General features: G+C 42.9%; 1 protein-coding gene across 1 annotated transcript in view; it reads left to right on the top strand.

The window, feature by feature from the left end:
* Nucleotides 1-15,865: 15,865 nt before the first annotated feature.
* The window catches only part of LOC112236641 (mucin-5AC-like), a 29,074-nt gene continuing 20,183 nt past the window's right edge, over nt 15,866-24,756 (top strand). Inside the window, exons 1-8 of the mRNA XM_042331114.1 lie at nt 15,866-16,043; nt 17,521-17,642; nt 17,994-18,177; nt 21,341-21,381; nt 22,346-22,474; nt 22,780-22,819; nt 22,970-23,093; nt 23,407-23,592. Coding sequence (XP_042187048.1) covers nt 15,866-16,043; nt 17,521-17,642; nt 17,994-18,177; nt 21,341-21,381; nt 22,346-22,474; nt 22,780-22,819; nt 22,970-23,093; nt 23,407-23,592 — 1,004 coding nt within the window. The remainder of the gene's footprint in view (nt 16,044-17,520; nt 17,643-17,993; nt 18,178-21,340; nt 21,382-22,345; nt 22,475-22,779; nt 22,820-22,969; nt 23,094-23,406; nt 23,593-24,756) is intronic.

Genomic DNA, 24,756 nt, shown 5'->3' with positions numbered 1-24,756 from the left:
GTGGAGATAATGAATCCATTAAGAACATCATTTCTGCTGGTTATCACATTTGCTCAGCTCCAGAGGCAGTTGAATGTAGAGCAAAACAATACCCTGGACTTCAGATCTCTCAGCTTGGCCAAGACGTGACTTGCAACCCATCCGTTGGACTGATTTGTCAAAACAATAAGCAAGGTCTTCAGCAAAAGTGCTTCGATTACGAGATTCGAGTGAAATGTTGTCAATGTGGAACCACAACACACATCCCAACCACCACCACAACAACAACAGTTCCTCATATCACTACTCCTACACCCACTACTACAACCTCAACATCGACAGCTCCACCTACAACAAAAACAACAACTCAGACTCCCAGCTCTAGTACGACCCCAACCACTACTCCTACATCAACCTCAACAGGAGTAACACCGACCCAATGCAGTGGTGAAGAAAAATGTGTGTGGTCAGACTGGATCAACCTTGGTCAGCCAACAACTGGCTCTGAAGGTGGAGATAATGAATCCATTAAGAACATAATTTCTGCTGGTTATCACATTTGCTCAGCTCCAGAGGCAGTTGAATGTAGAGCAAAACAATACCCTGGACTTCAGATCTCTCAGCTTGGCCAAGACGTGACTTGCAACCCATCCGTTGGACTGATTTGTCAAAACAATAAGCAAGGTCTTCAGCAAAACTGCTTCGATTACGAGATTCGAGTGAAATGTTGTCAATGTGGAACCACAACACACATCCCAACCACCACCACAACAACAACAGTTCCTCATATCACTACTCCTACACCCACTACTACAACCTCAACATCGACAGCTCCACCTACAACAAAAACAACAACTCAGACTCCCAGCTCTAGTACGACCCCAACCACAAATCCTACATCAACCTCAACAGGAGTAACACCTACCCAATGCAGTGGTGAAGAAAAATGTGTGTGGTCAGACTGGATCAACCTTGGTCAGCCAACAACTGGCTCTGAAGGTGGAGATAATGAATCCATTAAGAACATCATTTCTGCTGGTTATCACATTTGCTCAGCTCCAGAGGCAGTTGAATGTAGAGCAAAACAATACCCTGGACTTCAGATCTCTCAGCTTGGCCAAGACGTGACTTGCAACCCATCCGTTGGACTGATTTGTCAAAACAATAAGCAAGGTCTTCAGCAAAAGTGCTTCGATTACGAGATTCGAGTGAAATGTTGTCAATGTGGAACCACAACACACATCCCAACCACCACCACAACAACAACAGTTCCTCATATCACTACTCCTACACCCACTACTACAACCTCAACATCGACAGCTCCACCTACAACAAAAACAACAACTCAGACTCCCAGCTCTAGTACGACCCCAACCACTACTCCTACATCAACCTCAACAGGAGTAACACCGACCCAATGCAGTGGTGAAGAAAAATGTGTGTGGTCAGACTGGATCAACCTTGGTCAGCCAACAACTGGCTCTGAAGGTGGAGATAATGAATCCATTAAGAACATAATTTCTGCTGGTTATCACATTTGCTCAGCTCCAGAGGCAGTTGAATGTAGAGCAAAACAATACCCTGGACTTCAGATCTCTCAGCTTGGCCAAGACGTGACTTGCAACCCATCCGTTGGACTGATTTGTCAAAACAATAAGCAAGGTCTTCAGCAAAAGTGCTTCGATTACGAGATTCGAGTGAAATGTTGTCAATGTGGAACCACAACACACATCCCAACCACCACCACAACAACAACAGTTCCTCATATCACTACTCCTACACCCACTACTACAACCTCAACATCGACAGCTCCACCTACAACAAAAACAACAACTCAGACTCCCAGCTCTAGTACGACCCCAACCACTACTCCTACATCAACCTCAACAGGAGTAACACCTACCCAATGCAGTGGTGAAGAAAAATGTGTGTGGTCAGACTGGATCAACCTTGGTCAGCCAACAACTGGCTCTGAAGGTGGAGATAATGAATCCATTAAGAACATCATTTCTGCTGGTTATCACATTTGCTCAGCTCCAGAGGCAGTTGAATGTAGAGCAAAACAATACCCTGGACTTCAGATCTCTCAGCTTGGCCAAGACGTGACTTGCAACCCATCCGTTGGACTGATTTGTCAAAACAATAAGCAAGGTCTTCAGCAAAAGTGCTTCGATTACGAGATTCGAGTGAAATGTTGTCAATGTGGAACCACAACACACATCCCAACCACCACCACAACAACAACAGTTCCTCATATCACTACTCCTACACCCACTACTACAACCTCAACATCGACAGCTCCACCTACAACAAAAACAACAACTCAGACTCCCAGCTCTAGTACGACCCCAACCACAAATCCTACATCAACCTCAACAGGAGTAACACCTACCCAATGCAGTGGTGAAGAAAAATGTGTGTGGTCAGACTGGATCAACCTTGGTCAGCCAACAACTGGCTCTGAAGGTGGAGATAATGAATCCATTAAGAACATCATTTCTGCTGGTTATCACATTTGCTCAGCTCCAGAGGCAGTTGAATGTAGAGCAAAACAATACCCTGGACTTCAGATCTCTCAGCTTGGCCAAGACGTGACTTGCAACCCATCCGTTGGACTGATTTGTCAAAACAATAAGCAAGGTCTTCAGCAAAAGTGCTTCGATTACGAGATTCGAGTGAAATGTTGTCAATGTGGAACCACAACACACATCCCAACCACCACCACAACAACAACAGTTCCTCATATCACTACTCCTACACCCACTACTACAACCTCAACATCGACAGCTCCACCTACAACAAAAACAACAACTCAGACTCCCAGCTCTAGTACGACCCCAACCACTACTCCTACATCAACCTCAACAGGAGTAACACCGACCCAATGCAGTGGTGAAGAAAAATGTGTGTGGTCAGACTGGATCAACCTTGGTCAGCCAACAACTGGCTCTGAAGGTGGAGATAATGAATCCATTAAGAACATAATTTCTGCTGGTTATCACATTTGCTCAGCTCCAGAGGCAGTTGAATGTAGAGCAAAACAATACCCTGGACTTCAGATCTCTCAGCTTGGCCAAGACGTGACTTGCAACCCATCCGTTGGACTGATTTGTCAAAACAATAAGCAAGGTCTTCAGCAAAAGTGCTTCGATTACGAGATTCGAGTGAAATGTTGTCAATGTGGAACCACAACACACATCCCAACCACCACCACAACAACAACAGTTCCTCATATCACTACTCCTACACCCACTACTACAACCTCAACATCGACAGCTCCACCTACAACAAAAACAACAACTCAGACTCCCAGCTCTAGTACGACCCCAACCACTACTCCTACATCAACCTCAACAGGAGTAACACCGACCCAATGCAGTGGTGAAGAAAAAATGTGTGTGGTCAGACTGGATCAACCTTGGTCAGCCAACAACTGGCTCTGAAGGTGGAGATAATGAATCCATTAAGAACATAATTTCTGCTGGTTATCACATTTGCTCAGCTCCAGAGGCAGTTGAATGTAGAGCAAAACAATACCCTGGACTTCAGATCTCTCAGCTTGGCCAAGACGTGACTTGCAACCCATCCGTTGGACTGATTTGTCAAAACAATAAGCAAGGTCTTCAGCAAAAGTGCTTCGATTACGAGATTCGAGTGAAATGTTGTCAATGTGGAACCACAACACACATCCCAACCACCACCACAACAACAACAGTTCCTCATATCACTACTCCTACACCCACTACTACAACCTCAACATCGACAGCTCCACCTACAACAAAAACAACAACTCAGACTCCCAGCTCTAGTACGACCCCAACCACTACTCCTACATCAACCTCAACAGGAGTAACACCGACCCAATGCAGTGGTGAAGAAAAATGTGTGTGGTCAGACTGGATCAACCTTGGTCAGCCAACAACTGGCTCTGAAGGTGGAGATAATGAATCCATTAAGAACATAATTTCTGCTGGTTATCACATTTGCTCAGCTCCAGAGGCAGTTGAATGTAGAGCAAAACAATACCCTGGACTTCAGATCTCTCAGCTTGGCCAAGACGTGACTTGCAACCCATCCGTTGGACTGATTTGTCAAAACAATAAGCAAGGTCTTCAGCAAAACTGCTTCGATTACGAGATTCGAGTGAAATGTTGTCAATGTGGAACCACAACACACATCCCAACCACCACCACAACAACAACAGTTCCTCATATCACTACTCCTACACCCACTACTACAACCTCAACATCGACAGCTCCACCTACAACAAAAACAACAACTCAGACTCCCAGCTCTAGTACGACCCCAACCACTACTCCTACATCAACCTCAACAGGAGTAACACCTACCCAATGCAGTGGTGAAGAAAAATGTGTGTGGTCAGACTGGATCAACCTTGGTCAGCCAACGCCTGGCACTGAAGGTGGAGATAATGAATCCATTAAGAACATCATTTCTGCTGGTTATCACATTTGCTCAGCTCCAGAGGCAGTTGAATGTAGAGCAAAACAATACCCTGGACTTCAGATCTCTCAGCTTGGCCAAGACGTGACTTGCAACCCATCCGTTGGACTGATTTGTCAAAACAATAAGCAAGGTCTTCAGCAAAAGTGCTTCGATTACGAGATTCGAGTGAAATGTTGTCAATGTGGAACCACAACACACATCCCAACCACCACCACAACAACAACAGTTCCTCATATCACTACTCCTACACCCACTACTACAACCTCAACATCGACAGCTCCACCTACAACAAAAACAACAACTCAGACTCCCAGCTCTAGTACGACCCCAACCACTACTCCTACATCAACCTCAACAGGAGTAACACCGACCCAATGCAGTGGTGAAGAAAAATGTGTGTGGTCAGACTGGATCAACCTTGGTCAGCCAACAACTGGCTCTGAAGGTGGAGATAATGAATCCATTAAGAACATAATTTCTGCTGGTTATCACATTTGCTCAGCTCCAGAGGCAGTTGAATGTAGAGCAAAACAATACCCTGGACTTCAGATCTCTCAGCTTGGCCAAGACGTGACTTGCAACCCATCCGTTGGACTGATTTGTCAAAACAATAAGCAAGGTCTTCAGCAAAAGTGCTTCGATTACGAGATTCGAGTGAAATGTTGTCAATGTGGAACCACAACACACATCCCAACCACCACCACAACAACAACAGTTCCTCATATCACTACTCCTACACCCACTACTACAACCTCAACATCGACAGCTCCACCTACAACAAAAACAACAACTCAGACTCCCAGCTCTAGTACGACCCCAACCACTACTCCTACATCAACCTCAACAGGAGTAACACCGACCCAATGCAGTGGTGAAGAAAAATGTGTGTGGTCAGACTGGATCAACCTTGGTCAGCCAACAACTGGCTCTGAAGGTGGAGATAATGAATCCATTAAGAACATAATTTCTGCTGGTTATCACATTTGCTCAGCTCCAGAGGCAGTTGAATGTAGAGCAAAACAATACCCTGGACTTCAGATCTCTCAGCTTGGCCAAGACGTGACTTGCAACCCATCCGTTGGACTGATTTGTCAAAACAATAAGCAAGGTCTTCAGCAAAACTGCTTCGATTACGAGATTCGAGTGAAATGTTGTCAATGTGGAACCACAACACACATCCCAACCACCACCACAACAACAACAGTTCCTCATATCACTACTCCTACACCCACTACTACAACCTCAACATCGACAGCTCCACCTACAACAAAAACAACAACTCAGACTCCCAGCTCTAGTACGACCCCAACCACTACTCCTACATCAACCTCAACAGGAGTAACACCTACCCAATGCAGTGGTGAAGAAAATGTGTGTGGTCAGACTGGATCAACCTTGGTCAGCCAACGCCTGGCACTGAAGGTGGAGATAATGAATCCATTAAGAACATCATTTCTGCTGGTTATCACATTTGCTCAGCTCCAGAGGCAGTTGAATGTAGAGCAAAACAATACCCTGGACTTCAGATCTCTCAGCTTGGCCAAGACGTGACTTGCAACCCATCCGTTGGACTGATTTGTCAAAACAATAAGCAAGGTCTTCAGCAAAAGTGCTTCGATTACGAGATTCGAGTGAAATGTTGTCAATGTGGAACCACAACACACATCCCAACCACCACCACAACAACAACAGTTCCTCATATCACTACTCCTACACCCACTACTACAACCTCAACATCGACAGCTCCACCTACAACAAAAACAACAACTCAGACTCCCAGCTCTAGTACGACCCCAACCACTACTCCTACATCAACCTCAACAGGAGTAACACCTACCCAATGCAGTGGTGAAGAAAAATGTGTGTGGTCAGACTGGATCAACCTTGGTCAGCCAACAACTGGCTCTGAAGGTGGAGATAATGAATCCATTAAGAACATAATTTCTGCTGGTTATCACATTTGCTCAGCTCCAGAGGCAGTTGAATGTAGAGCAAAACAATACCCTGGACTTCAGATCTCTCAGCTTGGCCAAGACGTGACTTGCAACCCATCCGTTGGACTGATTTGTCAAAACAATAAGCAAGGTCTTCAGCAAAAGTGCTTCGATTACGAGATTCGAGTGAAATGTTGTCAATGTGGAACCACAACACACATCCCAACCACCACCACAACAACAACAGTTCCTCATATCACTACTCCTACACCCACTACTACAACCTCAACATCGACAGCTCCACCTACAACAAAAACAACAACTCAGACTCCCAGCTCTAGTACGACCCCAACCACTACTCCTACATCAACCTCAACAGGAGTAACACCGACCCAATGCAGTGGTGAAGAAAAATGTGTGTGGTCAGACTGGATCAACCTTGGTCAGCCAACAACTGGCTCTGAAGGTGGAGATAATGAATCCATTAAGAACATAATTTCTGCTGGTTATCACATTTGCTCAGCTCCAGAGGCAGTTGAATGTAGAGCAAAACAATACCCTGGACTTCAGATCTCTCAGCTTGGCCAAGACGTGACTTGCAACCCATCCGTTGGACTGATTTGTCAAAACAATAAGCAAGGTCTTCAGCAAAAGTGCTTCGATTACGAGATTCGAGTGAAATGTTGTCAATGTGGAACCACAACACACATCCCAACCACCACCACAACAACAACAGTTCCTCATATCACTACTCCTACACCCACTACTACAACCTCAACATCGACAGCTCCACCTACAACAAAAACAACAACTCAGACTCCCAGCTCTAGTACGACCCCAACCACTACTCCTACATCAACCTCAACAGGAGTAACACCGACCCAATGCAGTGGTGAAGAAAAATGTGTGTGGTCAGACTGGATCAACCTTGGTCAGCCAACAACTGGCTCTGAAGGTGGAGATAATGAATCCATTAAGAACATAATTTCTGCTGGTTATCACATTTGCTCAGCTCCAGAGGCAGTTGAATGTAGAGCAAAACAATACCCTGGACTTCAGATCTCTCAGCTTGGCCAAGACGTGACTTGCAACCCATCCGTTGGACTGATTTGTCAAAACAATAAGCAAGGTCTTCAGCAAAAGTGCTTCGATTACGAGATTCGAGTGAAATGTTGTCAATGTGGAACCACAACACACATCCCAACCACCACCACAACAACAACAGTTCCTCATATCACTACTCCTACACCCACTACTACAACCTCAACATCGACAGCTCCACCTACAACAAAAACAACAACTCAGACTCCCAGCTCTAGTACGACCCCAACCACTACTCCTACATCAACCTCAACAGGAGTAACACCTACCCAATGCAGTGGTGAAGAAAAATGTGTGTGGTCAGACTGGATCAACCTTGGTCAGCCAACAACTGGCTCTGAAGGTGGAGATAATGAATCCATTAAGAACATAATTTCTGCTGGTTATCACATTTGCTCAGCTCCAGAGGCAGTTGAATGTAGAGCAAAACAATACCCTGGACTTCAGATCTCTCAGCTTGGCCAAGACGTGACTTGCAACCCATCCGTTGGACTGATTTGTCAAAACAATAAGCAAGGTCTTCAGCAAAAGTGCTTCGATTACGAGATTCGAGTGAAATGTTGTCAATGTGGAACCACAACACACATCCCAACCACCACCACAACAACAACAGTTCCTCATATCACTACTCCTACACCCACTACTACAACCTCAACATCGACAGCTCCACCTACAACAAAAACAACAACTCAGACTCCCAGCTCTAGTACGACCCCAACCACTACTCCTACATCAACCTCAACAGGAGTAACACCGACCCAATGCAGTGGTGAAGAAAAATGTGTGTGGTCAGACTGGATCAACCTTGGTCAGCCAACAACTGGCTCTGAAGGTGGAGATAATGAATCCATTAAGAACATAATTTCTGCTGGTTATCACATTTGCTCAGCTCCAGAGGCAGTTGAATGTAGAGCAAAACAATACCCTGGACTTCAGATCTCTCAGCTTGGCCAAGACGTGACTTGCAACCCATCCGTTGGACTGATTTGTCAAAACAATAAGCAAGGTCTTCAGCAAAAGTGCTTCGATTACGAGATTCGAGTGAAATGTTGTCAATGTGGAACCACAACACACATCCCAACCACCACCACAACAACAACAGTTCCTCATATCACTACTCCTACACCCACTACTACAACCTCAACATCGACAGCTCCACCTACAACAAAAACAACAACTCAGACTCCCAGCTCTAGTACGACCCCAACCACTACTCCTACATCAACCTCAACAGGAGTAACACCTACCCAATGCAGTGGTGAAGAAAATGTGTGTGGTCAGACTGGATCAACCTTGGTCAGCCAACAACTGGCTCTGAAGGTGGAGATAATGAATCCATTAAGAACATCATTTCTGCTGGTTATCACATTTGCTCAGCTCCAGAGGCAGTTGAATGTAGAGCAAAACAATACCCTGGACTTCAGATCTCTCAGCTTGGCCAAGACGTGACTTGCAACCCATCCGTTGGACTGATTTGTCAAAACAATAAGCAAGGTCTTCAGCAAAAGTGCTTCGATTACGAGATTCGAGTGAAATGTTGTCAATGTGGAACCACAACACACATCCCAACCACCACCACAACAACAACAGTTCCTCATATCACTACTCCTACACCCACTACTACAACCTCAACATCGACAGCTCCACCTACAACAAAAACAACAACTCAGACTCCCAGCTCTAGTACGACCCCAACCACTACTCCTACATCAACCTCAACAGGAGTAACACCGACCCAATGCAGTGGTGAAGAAAATGTGTGTGGTCAGACTGGATCAACCTTGGTCAGCCAACAACTGGCTCTGAAGGTGGAGATAATGAATCCATTAAGAACATAATTTCTGCTGGTTATCACATTTGCTCAGCTCCAGAGGCAGTTGAATGTAGAGCAAAACAATACCCTGGACTTCAGATCTCTCAGCTTGGCCAAGACGTGACTTGCAACCCATCCGTTGGACTGATTTGTCAAAACAATAAGCAAGGTCTTCAGCAAAAGTGCTTCGATTACGAGATTCGAGTGAAATGTTGTCAATGTGGAACCACAACACACATCCCAACCACCACCACAACAACAACAGTTCCTCATATCACTACTCCTACACCCACTACTACAACCTCAACATCGACAGCTCCACCTACAACAAAAACAACAACTCAGACTCCCAGCTCTAGTACGACCCCAACCACTACTCCTACATCAACCTCAACAGGAGTAACACCGACCCAATGCAGTGGTGAAGAAAATGTGTGTGGTCAGACTGGATCAACCTTGGTCAGCCAACAACTGGCTCTGAAGGTGGAGATAATGAATCCATTAAGAACATAATTTCTGCTGGTTATCACATTTGCTCAGCTCCAGAGGCAGTTGAATGTAGAGCAAAACAATACCCTGGACTTCAGATCTCTCAGCTTGGCCAAGACGTGACTTGCAACCCATCCGTTGGACTGATTTGTCAAAACAATAAGCAAGGTCTTCAGCAAAAGTGCTTCGATTACGAGATTCGAGTGAAATGTTGTCAATGTGGAACCACAACACACATCCCAACCACCACCACAACAACAACAGTTCCTCATATCACTACTCCTACACCCACTACTACAACCTCAACATCGACAGCTCCACCTACAACAAAAACAACAACTCAGACTCCCAGCTCTAGTACGACCCCAACCACTACTCCTACATCAACCTCAACAGGAGTAACACCGACCCAATGCAGTGGTGAAGAAAAATGTGTGTGGTCAGACTGGATCAACCTTGGTCAGCCAACAACTGGCTCTGAAGGTGGAGATAATGAATCCATTAAGAACATAATTTCTGCTGGTTATCACATTTGCTCAGCTCCAGAGGCAGTTGAATGTAGAGCAAAACAATACCCTGGACTTCAGATCTCTCAGCTTGGCCAAGACGTGACTTGCAACCCATCCGTTGGACTGATTTGTCAAAACAATAAGCAAGGTCTTCAGCAAAAGTGCTTCGATTACGAGATTCGAGTGAAATGTTGTCAATGTGGAACCACAACACACATCCCAACCACCACCACAACAACAACAGTTCCTCATATCACTACTCCTACACCCACTACTACAACCTCAACATCGACAGCTCCACCTACAACAAAAACAACAACTCAGACTCCCAGCTCTAGTACGACCCCAACCACTACTCCTACATCAACCTCAACAGGAGTAACACCTACCCAATGCAGTGGTGAAGAAAAATGTGTGTGGTCAGACTGGATCAACCTTGGTCAGCCAACAACTGGCTCTGAAGGTGGAGATAATGAATCCATTAAGAACATCATTTCTGCTGGTTATCACATTTGCTCAGCTCCAGAGGCAGTTGAATGTAGAGCAAAACAATACCCTGGACTTCAGATCTCTCAGCTTGGCCAAGACGTGACTTGCAACCCATCCGTTGGACTGATTTGTCAAAACAATAAGCAAGGTCTTCAGCAAAAGTGCTTCGATTACGAGATTCGAGTGAAATGTTGTCAATGTGGAACCACAACACACATCCCAACCACCACCACAACAACAACAGTTCCTCATATCACTACTCCTACACCCACTACTACAACCTCAACATCGACAGCTCCACCTACAACAAAAACAACAACTCAGACTCCCAGCTCTAGTACGACCCCAACCACTACTCCTACATCAACCTCAACAGGAGTAACACCTACCCAATGCAGTGGTGAAGAAAAATGTGTGTGGTCAGACTGGATCAACCTTGGTCAGCCAACAACTGGCTCTGAAGGTGGAGATAATGAATCCATTAAGAACATCATTTCTGCTGGTTATCACATTTGCTCAGCTCCAGAGGCAGTTGAATGTAGAGCAAAACAATACCCTGGACTTCAGATCTCTCAGCTTGGCCAAGACGTGACTTGCAACCCATCCGTTGGACTGATTTGTCAAAACAATAAGCAAGGTCTTCAGCAAAAGTGCTTCGATTACGAGATTCGAGTGAAATGTTGTCAATGTGGAACCACAACACACATCCCAACCACCACCACAACAACAACAGTTCCTCATATCACTACTCCTACACCCACTACTACAACCTCAACATCGACAGCTCCACCTACAACAAAAACAACAACTCAGACTCCCAGCTCTAGTACGACCCCAACCACTACTCCTACATCAACCTCAACAGGAGTAACACCTACCCAATGCAGTGGTGAAGAAAAATGTGTGTGGTCAGACTGGATCAACCTTGGTCAGCCAACAACTGGCTCTGAAGGTGGAGATAATGAATCCATTAAGAACATCATTTCTGCTGGTTATCACATTTGCTCAGCTCCAGAGGCAGTTGAATGTAGAGCAAAACAATACCCTGGACTTCAGATCTCTCAGCTTGGCCAAGACGTGACTTGCAACCCATCCGTTGGACTGATTTGTCAAAACAATAAGCAAGGTCTTCAGCAAAAGTGCTTCGATTACGAGATTCGAGTGAAATGTTGTCAATGTGGAACCACAACACACATCCCAACCACCACCACAACAACAACAGTTCCTCATATCACTACTCCTACACCCACTACTACAACCTCAACATCGACAGCTCCACCTACAACAAAAACAACAACTCAGACTCCCAGCTCTAGTACGACCCCAACCACTACTCCTACATCAACCTCAACAGGAGTAACACCGACCCAATGCAGTGGTGAAGAAAAATGTGTGTGGTCAGACTGGATCAACCTTGGTCAGCCAACAACTGGCTCTGAAGGTGGAGATAATGAATCCATTAAGAACATCATTTCTGCTGGTTATCACATTTGCTCAGCTCCAGAGGCAGTTGAATGTAGAGCAAAACAATACCCTGGACTTCAGATCTCTCAGCTTGGCCAAGACGTGACTTGCAACCCATCCGTTGGACTGATTTGTCAAAACAATAAGCAAGGTCTTCAGCAAAAGTGCTTCGATTACGAGATTCGAGTGAAATGTTGTCAATGTGGAACCACAACACACATCCCAACCACCACCACAACAACAACAGTTCCTCATATCACTACTCCTACACCCACTACTACAACCTCAACATCGACAGCTCCACCTACAACAAAAACAACAACTCAGACTCCCAGCTCTAGTACGACCCCAACCACTACTCCTACATCAACCTCAACAGGAGTAACACCTACCCAATGCAGTGGTGAAGAAAAATGTGTGTGGTCAGACTGGATCAACCTTGGTCAGCCAACAACTGGCTCTGAAGGTGGAGATAATGAATCCATTAAGAACATCATTTCTGCTGGTTATCACATTTGCTCAGCTCCAGAGGCAGTTGAATGTAGAGCAAAACAATACCCTGGACTTCAGATCTCTCAGCTTGGCCAAGACGTGACTTGCAACCCATCCGTTGGACTGATTTGTCAAAACAATAAGCAAGGTCTTCAGCAAAAGTGCTTCGATTACGAGATTCGAGTGAAATGTTGTCAATGTGGAACCACAACACACATCCCAACCACCACCACAACAACAACAGTTCCTCATATCACTACTCCTACACCCACTACTACAACCTCAACATCGACAGCTCCACCTACAACAAAAACAACAACTCAGACTCCCAGCTCTAGTACGACCCCAAACACTACTCCTACATCAACCTCAACAGGAGTAACACCGACCCAATGCAGTGGTGAAGAAAAATGTGTGTGGTCAGACTGGATCAACCTTGGTCAGCCAACAACTGGCTCTGAAGGTGGAGATAATGAATCCATTAAGAACATAATTTCTGCTGGTTATCACATTTGCTCAGCTCCAGAGGCAGTTGAATGTAGAGCAAAACAATACCCTGGACTTCAGATCTCTCAGCTTGGCCAAGACGTGACTTGCAACCCATCCGTTGGACTGATTTGTCAAAACAATAAGCAAGGTCTTCAGCAAAACTGCTTCGATTACGAGATTCGAGTGAAATGTTGTCAATGTGGAACCACAACACACATCCCAACCACCACCACAACAACAACAGTTCCTCATATCACTACTCCTACACCCACTACTACAACCTCAACATCGACAGCTCCACCTACAACAAAAACAACAACTCAGACTCCCAGCTCTAGTACGACCCCAACCACTACTCCTACATCAACCTCAACAGGAGTAACACCTACCCAATGCAGTGGTGAAGAAAAATGTGTGTGGTCAGACTGGATCAACCTTGGTCAGCCAACGCCTGGCACTGAAGGTGGAGATAATGAATCCATTAAGAACATCATTTCTGCTGGTTATCACATTTGCTCAGCTCCAGAGGCAGTTGAATGTAGAGCAAAACAATACCCTGGACTTCAGATCTCTCAGCTTGGCCAAGACGTGACTTGCAACCCATCCGTTGGACTGATTTGTCAAAACAATAAGCAAGGTCTTCAGCAAAAGTGCTTCGATTACGAGATTCGAGTGAAATGTTGTCAATGTGGAACCACAACACACATCCCAACCACCACCACAACAACAACAGTTCCTCATATCACTACTCCTACACCCACTACTACAACCTCAACATCGACAGCTCCACCTACAACAAAAACAACAACTCAGACTCCCAGCTCTAGTACGACCCCAACCACTACTCCTACATCAACCTCAACAGGAGTAACACCTACCCAATGCAGTGGTGAAGAAAAATGTGTGTGGTCAGACTGGATCAACCTTGGTCAGCCAACAACTGGCTCTGAAGGTGGAGATAATGAATCCATTAAGAACATAATTTCTGCTGGTTATCACATTTGCTCAGCTCCAGAGGCAGTTGAATGTAGAGCAAAACAATACCCTGGACTTCAGATCTCTCAGCTTGGCCAAGACGTGACTTGCAACCCATCCGTTGGACTGATTTGTCAAAACAATAAGCAAGATCTTCAGCAAAAGTGCTTCGATTATGAGATTCAAGTGAAATGTTGTCAATGTGGAACCACAACACACATCCCAACCACCACCACAACAACAACAGTTCCTCATATCACTACTCCTACACCCACTACTACAACCTCAACATCAATAGCTCCACCTACAACAAAAACAACAACTCAGACTCCCAGCCCTAGTACAACTCTAACCACTACTCCTACATCAACCTCAACAGGAGTAACACCGAACCAATGCAGTGGTGAAGAAAAATGTGTGTGGTCAGACTGGATCAACCTTGGTCAGCCAACATCTGGCTCTGAAGGTGGAGATAATGAATCCATTAAGAGCATCATTTCGGCTGGTTATCACATTTGCTCAGCTCCAGAGGAAGTTGAATGTAGAGCAAAACAATACCCTGGACTTCAGATCTCTCAGCTTGGCCAAGACGTGACTTGCAACCCATCCGTTGGACTGATTTGTCAAAACAATAAGCAAGGTCTTCAGCAAAAGTGCTTCGATTACGAGATTCGAGTGAAATGTTGTCAATGTGGAACCATAACACACATCCCCACCACCACAACAACAACAGTTCCTCATATCACTACTCCTACAGCCACTACTACAACCTCAACATCGACAGCTCCACCTACAACAAAAACAACAACTCAGACTCCCAGCTCTAGTACGACCCCAACCACTACTCCTACATTAACCTCAACAGGAGTAACACCTACCCAATGCAGTGGTGAAGAAAAATGTGTGTGGTCAGACTGGATCAACCTTGGTCAGCCAACGCCTGGCACTGAAGGTGGAGATAATGAATCCATTAAGAACATCATTTCTGCTGGTTATCACATTTGCTCAGCTCCAGAGGCAGTTGAATGTAGAGCAAAACAATACCCTGGACTTCAGATCTCTCAGCTTGGCCAAGACGTGACTTGCAACCCATCTGTTGGACTGATTTGTCAAAACAATAAGCAAGGTCTTCAGCAAAAGTGCTTCGATTACGAGATTCGAGTGAAATGTTGTCAATGTGGAACCACAACACACATCCCAACCACCACCACTACAACAACAGTTTCTCATATCACTACTCCTACAGCCACTACTACAACCTCAACATCGACAGCTCCACCTACAACAAAAACAACAACTCAGACTCCCAGCTCTAGTACGACCCCAACCACTACTCCTACATCAACCTCAACAGGAGTAACACCGACCCAATGCAGTGGTGAAGAAAAATGTGTGTGGTCAGACTGGATCAACCTTGGTCAGCCAACAACTGGCTCTGAAGGTGGAGATAATGAATCCATTAAGAACATAATTTCTGCTGGTTATCACATTTGCTCAGCTCCAGAGGCAGTTGAATGTAGAGCTAAACAATACCCTGGACTTCAGATCTCTCAGCTTGGCCAAGACGTGACTTGCAATCCATCGGTTGGACTGATTTGTAAAAACAATAAGCAAGGTCTTCAGCAAAAGTGCTTCGATTACGAGATTCGAGTGAAATGTTGTCAATGTGGAACCACAACACACATCCCCACCACCACAACAACAACAGTTCCTCATATCACTACTCCTACACTGACTACTACAACCTCAACATCGACAACTCCACCTACAACAAACACAACAACTCAGACTCCCAGCTCTGGTTCGACCCCAACCACTACTCCTACATCAACCTCAACAGGAGTAACACCTACACAATGCAGAGGTGAAGAAAAATGTGTGTGGTCAGACTGGATCAACCTTGGTCAGCCAATGACTGGCTCTGAAGGTGGAGATAATGAATCCATTAAGAACATCATTTCTGCTGGTTATCACATTTGCTCAGCTCCAGAGGCAGTTGAATGTAGAGCAAAACAATACCCTGGACTTCAGATCTCTCAGCTTGGCCAAGACGTGACTTGCAACCCATCCGTTGGACTGATTTGTCAAAACAATAAGCAAGGTCTTCAGCAAAAGTGCTTCGATTACGAGATTCGAGTGAAATGTTGTCAATGTGGAACCACAACACACATCCCCACCACCACAACAACAACAGTTCCTCATATCACTACTCCTGTACCCACTACTACAACCTCAACGTCAACAGTTCCATCTACAACAAAAACAACAACTCTGCCTCCCACCACTACTATTATTCCTACAACTCCTTTTTTTGAAATAACTGGTGAATCAGCGAAACCATCGATTCCAGTCACATTACCCCATCATTGTTCTGTTTGCCATTTCAATCATACTGATTTCCTCATTGGTAAGTTTTACTTTTCTTCTTTCCAAGTTTTAAACCTTTTGTACTATTAGTTCAGCTATTAGTGATGTTCAATTTGTATGTCATTTTACATGTTAAGTTGGAAAACCTGCTTAATGATTACACCTCAAATTACTTTCAGGCTCCATTGTATATAATGTCTCTGACCATGATGGATGGTGCTACATTGGTCTCTGCAACAAGACTTGTGAAATAGAAACACATTTGACCAGCTGTGGTACATCAACTACCCCAGTTACTCCTACTTCACCAACCACTTCACAGCCCCCAACAACAACAGTTCCACATGTAACATATCCTTCTGAGAAGAACTGTGACCATGAGCATCCTCCAAGACAGGTTTTACTCTGCTATAGATAATAACTTTTGTTCCATAGGAATTATTATTTACAAAGGGATGATTACATTACAAAAATAATTGAATGATTTTATAGACATTTCCTGTAGGCCTAATATTTGTCTGTGTTTGTAGAATGGTGACAGCTGGATACATAACCAATGCACCAACGGAACATGCACCAACGGGAATGTTAGTTATGAGCATGTACATTGTGAGACTCCGAAGCCAATAGCATGTGAAAATAACTATCCTCCAATCCAAGTGTTTGACGAATCTGGATGCTGTTTCCACTATGAGTGTCAATGTAAGTTTACCACCTCCCACCCCAAAAATAGATATGTTTATTCTTTGTGTCACAAAATCCACTTTAGCCATTGATTTTAGTTCAAAATTATTCTTACTATTTGACTTGTTTAGGTTTATCTAATAGTTACCAGCAGTAAATGTATATGAATGTCTAACATTGGAAAACGTTCAGCACAGCACCATTCATTTTGCATAAAACATTCCACATCCGTGTCCTTTTAAATGCTAATCATTCTCTTCTTACAAAGGTATCTGCTATGGTTGGGGAGACCCTCACTATGTCACCTTTGATGGAACATACTATGGCTTCCAAGGAAATTGTTCTTACGTCTTGGTCAAAGAAATCCTGCCAAAGTACAACTTCAGTGTTGTAATCGACAATTACTATTGTGATGCCCCAGATGGACTTTCCTGTCCTCAGTCTCTGACAATTTATTATCAATCTTACAAGATATTCATGACCAAGAAGGACGTTGATGGAGTTTTCACAAGTCTGGTAATTAAAATATCTCAGATACTGTATGTTCAAGAGATTTTCAGTCGTTTTTTCGTTTAAGAGGGATTAGTTTTGGGTTTAGCTTAGATATTGATTTGCTTCCATTTAAGATTGATATACTTCCTTTATGTATTAGATATAGGATACAGTTCTAGAATACTATTGGGTATAAAAATATTGAATTATTGTAACCATTTTGTCCATCTCTTAATATTTTTGTCCTAGATTTATGTAAACCAGAAACGCATCATCCCAGCATATGAGACCAAGGACTTCCGCATCACAGACAACGGAATTGAGACCCTTTTAGTCATACCAGCAATTAATGCCAAGGTGTCTTTCACTGGTCTTATGTTTAGCATATACCTGCCCTGGGACAAGTTCAGTGGCAACACTGAGGGACAGTGTGGTGAGTACAGGTGTTTTATGGTCACTTTGTTACGATGATTACCCCATGATGTCTCATTGTCTAACAATGGTTTTCAATCTTATTCAGGTACATGTGACAACAACCGGACAGATGACTGCCGCTTGCCAAATGGGACTATCGATTCATCTTGTCCTGACATGGCACACCAATGGCATGTTGCTGACCACAATAACAGTCAGTGCACACCACCACCACCAGAGCCGATACCAACACCACCACCAGGCTGTGATCCACCCATTTGTCATCTCATTCAAAGCAAGTAAGTAGCAATTAGTATTTACAGTAAACCTAGCTCTTCTGTAGGATCAATAACCTCCCAATCATAATAATCTCAGTGCCAACAGTAACTTGACATACTAAAACACGGCAATCATTTGACAAAGCCTGATGACAAAACAAAGTGAATTATCATATTTAAGTATCTACTCTAACTGAAGCGTGACATCTTTTCTAGGGTCTTTGAGAGTTGCCATAAGATAATCCCCTACGAGCCATTCCTTGTGGCATGTATCTTTGATGTGTGTTATATGGATGATGTTACCATTGGCTGCACCAGCTTGCAGACCTATGCTGATGCATGTGCACAAGCAGGAGTCTGTATTGAGTGGAGAAATTATACAAATGGACAATGTGGTAAGTAGGTCACTCCTCAAGACCATAAAGCTCAGATAGCCTCTCTATGATGTTGCTTATTGGTTATTAACCTTTTTATCTCCCCCGCTACAGACTTCACATGTGAGAAACCCAAGGTTTATAAAGCCTGCGGTCCACAAGTTGAACCAACCTGTAATGCCTGGTATGTATAATGCTGTTGTTGTTCAGTGGATGGGTATAATGATGGGCAAAAGTCTCTCAGCTATTGAAACATTTTTTAAATATCTCTGCAGGTACAATTTCAAATTCATCCAGACTCAAAATGAGTTCAGTGTCATGGGAGATATACAATTGGAGGGATGTTATTGTCCCCCTGGGACCACTCTTATGAGTTCCAGCTCAAACTACTGTATCCCCAGCTGTGGTAAGAATTGTCAAATAACAGCATTGTATAATGAGGGTGTGGTGACTTACTGTATGGTGCTGTGATAGTAGCTACATCCTGCTGACCTTCACTTTGGGAAGCACAAAGTGCTAATTGTTCGTTGCTACTGTAGTGGTCTTTTGAAAGCTGGTTCAGCTTTTTGTATAACAAACAAAAAATATCCACAGCATTTTTCTCAGATATTTCAATTGTGCGGGTTTTGGTTTATTTTGATTGATATTGATTTCATCAAGTGCTTCCGGTATATAAAATGCATTATCAAAATGAAGTTGTGGAATGTATTTCAATTACTTAGTTTATGTCATGTATTTTTTTCTCTTTTGTTCATTAGATATTTGCCCATTGCCAAATGGAGAATGGAAAGAGGTAAAATTGTGTTTGAATTTCACTCACAGGTTTAAGCAGGGAAGAGAAACTATTCATTTCTGATATACACATTAACTTAAGGATCGGCGTCCCATCAATGGGACAGTTGTAAATCATGCAGCGCGTTATGTCAAGATCGCAGATTTGAAAGAGACAACAAACGTCGGTAAATATAAGTGTCTTATATCGGCTGAAAGCTTAAATTCCTGTTAATATAACTGCACTGTCCAATTTACAGTAGCTATTACTGCAAAAAAATGCCATGCAATTGTTTGAGGAGAGCTCCTAACAACAAAACAATTTTTTCACCGTGATAGGTTTGATAAATTCACCTCTGAAGGTAAAATGTATACTTATATTCTGAAATCTTGCTCTGATTTACTATCCAACTTGTCCCAGAGATAACATGAAGTGTAGTTTTGTTTAATAAAATCCCTTTTCCTATCCTAAAAAGGTCCATATAGCACGCACAATCTATTTTGTATTTCCACTCATTCAATTTGCAAAGAAAGGAATCTGTGAAAATCTCACCTTAAACGTTGTTTCAACGAGTCAAATCACATTTGTATGTATTCCTCAGAGATCTTAGAAGGTAACAAGATTTCACTATATCATTAGGGGTGTAGTATATCTTATAGAACACCATATTTGGTCAGAGAGCGACGCCTTCATGGCACGCCGATGACTCGGGCGGCCATCACTTGAACAACTGTATCTTTGTCAAATAAGCCCCAATCGGGGTCAAACAAAGCTAGCTAGATAGCCAATGAGCTGGGCTTAACGGGAGTATCCGGAAACCATGTATATGTCATAAACTGTAGCTACTAACCTTGCATGACAGCATGCCTTTTTCATTTTTGACAAAAATTTCCACAAACTTCAAAGTGTTTCTGTTCAAATGGTACCAAGAAAATGCATATCCTTGCTTCAGTGACTGAGCTACAGGCAGTTAGATTTGAGTATGTAATATAGACGAAAATTGGAAAAAAAAGGTAATGTAGCTTTTATTTCACTTTTGGCAATCATGTATAGTAATGTTTGCAATAATAATAATTATAATAATAATAATGTATTACAATTCTATAGTGTTTTCATAAAACCTCAAAGCGCTTCAGTAATTACTAATTCCACACACTGAATGATTGAACTTTGTACTGGTAGTGTCCATACAAACCTTAGTGTACTTAAATTGTTCCTCATTGCAGGCTAATGAGACCTGGGTGAGCAACTGCCAGGAGTGTGTGTGTGACCCGTACAGTCTGGAAATCCAGTGCCAGCCTATGGCATGCCAACATCAGCCTCCTCTCACCTGTGATCAGGAGGGCCAAGTTAAGGTCGTAGAAACCGTTGACTGTTGTCAAAAGGACAAATGCGGTGAGTGAGTTGTTTGGATAATGTGCTTTATATGTGGGCTTTTTAACATCTCGGTAAAAACGTTAACATTTTCGGTGATTACCTAATATATCCAACCACTGTGGCCATTCGCATAGTTTTTAAAACAATCGTTTTTTCTTTCCAAACAGAGTGTGATGTCACACGATGCTCTACTTCCAAGATAACTTGCCCAGTCGGATTCGAGACAGAGGCAACTATGGGAGTCTGCTGCCTAACTTATCAATGCGGTGAGTTTGCGTCTGCATGTGTTTGAGTGTGCGTGTACAGTATTTGTGCATATCCTAGAAATCCCAACATGTTAGTTGCATTATTGAATGATTATCCATGTTCTTTGCCCCACAGTGCCAAAGGATGTCTGTGTGTTTAACAACACTGAATATCAGGTGAGAATGCATTCTATGCTATTTTCATTTTGGCCATTCCCACCACTTCTAAATTATCAACTTAATAAAAGAGTACAACGTTATTTTTTACTTGCATACATTAATTAAAAAACAAGTTAAACTATGCAAATTCCTCCTTTAAAGCAATTAGAGGCCTCTATCAGGGTGCCAACAATGTTTTTTGGTCAATCCATTTATGAGATTAGATAGGACAAAAAAAGTGTCTAAATTCATGGACTTTCGATAGAAATATTATATTTTCTCATTCCAGCCTGGTGCCAATGTTCCTGGGGACAAGTGTAAGAATTGTGTGTGTGGTGACAGTGTAGATGCCCAAAGCCATCTACATATCATTGAGTGTCATCCTACTGAATGTGACACTCACTGCCAGCAGGTAAGTGATCTCCATTGACGCATCGACACCCTTTGGCCTCATTATGTAATTCAACATACTTAGTGTAATGTGAGTTCTTATCCATGTCAAAATATTATAATAACAGTGATTCCTCTGTGTCCACTATTGGACTACTACTGGATAAGTGTAATTACTAGTGAGTTACAAGGATCACACATTGGTATAAGAGAGATCATGTGCACATCATAAAGGTTTTCTCCTCTCTGGTCTGTCTTCTTCCTTTCAGGGCTATGATCATCAAGCCGTTCCTGGGCAGTGTTGTGGGAAGTGTGTACAGACAAGCTGTGTGGTTATGCTGCCAGATAACACCACACACACTATTCAGGTAAAATAGCATCAAGATGCATTACTTATCTCTCACAGATTCTTTATTTTACAATTCGTAAAACATATCAGTCCTATTTCACTTGATTATTTAAAAACATCAACATGTAATTTTACTGTAGCAATAATGTTTTATGCAAAATAACTATCTTAGCAATGATACAGTATATCGTATATAATTTGAAGAATCTCCTGTTGATATCTTTCATATTCTCACCTCTACAGCCTGGTTCCGTCTGGATACCATCGGGAGACAAGTGTCTCAAGTATGAGTGCGTAAAGATTCAGGACCAACTCATCCCAATCGAGGCTAAGACTGTGTGCCCTGTCTTCCACCCAGAAGACTGCATACCCGTGAGTTACAATAACCATCTGGCAAATTATCTGGGCCCGGATAACTGGCCCATTTAAAAACAACTGGACAATGTGCAAAATCGTATTCGTGAAATAAAGTTTAAACATGCCCAGTCACTCAGACCAAGGCCTGTTGCTTAATATAGTATGCCTACTGTGAATTTATGTGAGGTTATTGACACCTGTTGCTTAAAGTGAACAATACAAGAACACTGCACTGAAAAACATGTGGAGACAGTTTGGTAAATGCTACGTCAGTGACTTAAAAATGTTCTTGTTTTTTCTTCCATTTCCTTGTTTTTAAGGGAACTGAAGTCATTGCTCCAGATGGTTGCTGCCATGTCTGTGAGTGTCTTTTTAACACCATCCTTTTTGATAGACATTTGTAAATCATTCTTGCCCTTTATCAGGCATTGAGGAAAGTGTTTTAGCTATTGCCATGGTCCTCAGGATGATTAACGTTAATTCATTTGAAAATGTCACTTTTATGTGCAGGTATTCCAATAACTAAGCCATGCAACGTTACAAAGAGCAAAGTGTACCTGGACAGCAATGGCTGCAAGTCTGCAAACAAGGTGGAAGTGACAACATGCAGTGGATCCTGTGTCACCTACGCCATGTGAGTATTTTGATCATTCCTGAAATATTTCAGGAACACTAACACATTATTCCTCCCAATAAAATAGAATTAGGCTGCCTGTCTAAATGCAAACTACAAATTATATTTTCAGCAATATGTTATGTTACAATGGCTGTGTTTACAAAGGCAGCCCAATTCTGATATTTTTCCCAATTATTGGCAAAAGAGCTCATCTGATTGGTCAAAAGATCAGAATTAGGTAGCCTGTGTAAACGCAGCCAATGTTATATAATTACAACTGCTACCATCATTACTTCCACATAATGACATCGTCTCTCCTTTCTGTTTTCAGGTATTCTCTTGAGGCCAACATGATGGAGCGCTCTTGTACCTGCTGTCGGGAAGAATCCACCACCAAGAATGAAGTGGAGATGATCTGCCCAGACGGTTCAAAGTTCAACCACTCCTACATCCACATCAATAAATGTGGCTGCCAGAGAACAGAGTGCGTGACCCCGGAGGAAACCCAGGTCACAAGGTCACGACGCAGGAGAAGATGAATGACTCTCCACTACCATCCCTTTACTGCTTAGATTAGTTTTCTATTTATGTTCAACTTGTTCATGTTCCTGCAAAGTAATCTGCTAAAAGTAGGAGAAATTGTTTCAGCTTCGTATTCATTTTTAATTTTATTTTTGCCAAAATAAAGTTGGCAATAGGCTATGCATATATACCACATTCTCGTTTTCATTCCTTTTTGAAATTCTGTTGAGAAATATTTGATTGCAGACACCCAGTTCAACAATGGCCTATCCTTTTCCAGACAAACAACCACAATTCAAAGTGTCAAACACTTATTTCAATTTGAGATGGTGTTAGGTTAGAGAAACGGATCAGTAATCAGAAGGTTGCTGGTTTCAGATCCCTGGCATCACTTCCTACTGTTGTTCTTGAGCAACACACTTAGTTAACCTCTACATATCTCCAGGGGCAGTACTGAGGCTGACACTGTGCTCCTCCCTATACAGTACTAAAGACACATTTTCCACTTTGATGGACAAATAAAGTAATCAAATATTTGTCCTAACTCATCAATCATATTAAATAAAGTATACAAAATAGAAACTATTTTGTCCGGGCAATAATTGTCCTTTGGTTTCACCAAAAACAAAAAGCAGATCATTTCATTTGAACTGTACCAGGTGTACAAAATGTACAAAATGCAAAGGGAAATACATGGACTATATGTGATTATATAAAACAAAGTGAAATACATGGGCATGTGTGATTATGTCAATTATATTATATATTTCACCTTTATTTAACCAGGTAGTTCTCATTTACAACTGTGACCTGGCCAAGATAAAGCAAAGCAGTGTGACACAAACAACAACACAAAGTTACACATGGAATAAACAAATGTACAGTCAATAACACAATAGAAAAGTCTATATATAGTGTGTGCAAATAAAGTGAGATTACGGAGGTAAGGCAATAAATAGGCCATAGCGGCGAAATAATTACAATTTAGCAATTAACCACAAGTGTTAGATGTGCAGTAGATGAATGTGCAAGTAGAGATATAGGGGTGCAAAGGGGAAGAAAAACAACAACATGGGGATGAGGAAGTTGGATGGGCTATTTACAGATGGGCTATGTACAGGTGCAATGATCTGTAAGCTGCTCTGACAACTGATGCTTA

The sequence above is a fragment of the Oncorhynchus tshawytscha genome, linkage group LG12, assembly GCF_018296145.1.
Source record: "Oncorhynchus tshawytscha isolate Ot180627B linkage group LG12, Otsh_v2.0, whole genome shotgun sequence".
Classification (NCBI taxonomy): Eukaryota; Metazoa; Chordata; class Actinopteri; order Salmoniformes; family Salmonidae; genus Oncorhynchus; species Oncorhynchus tshawytscha.
Note: the sequence above shows the minus strand (reverse complement) of the source record. Positions and strands in the feature narration are given on the sequence as shown.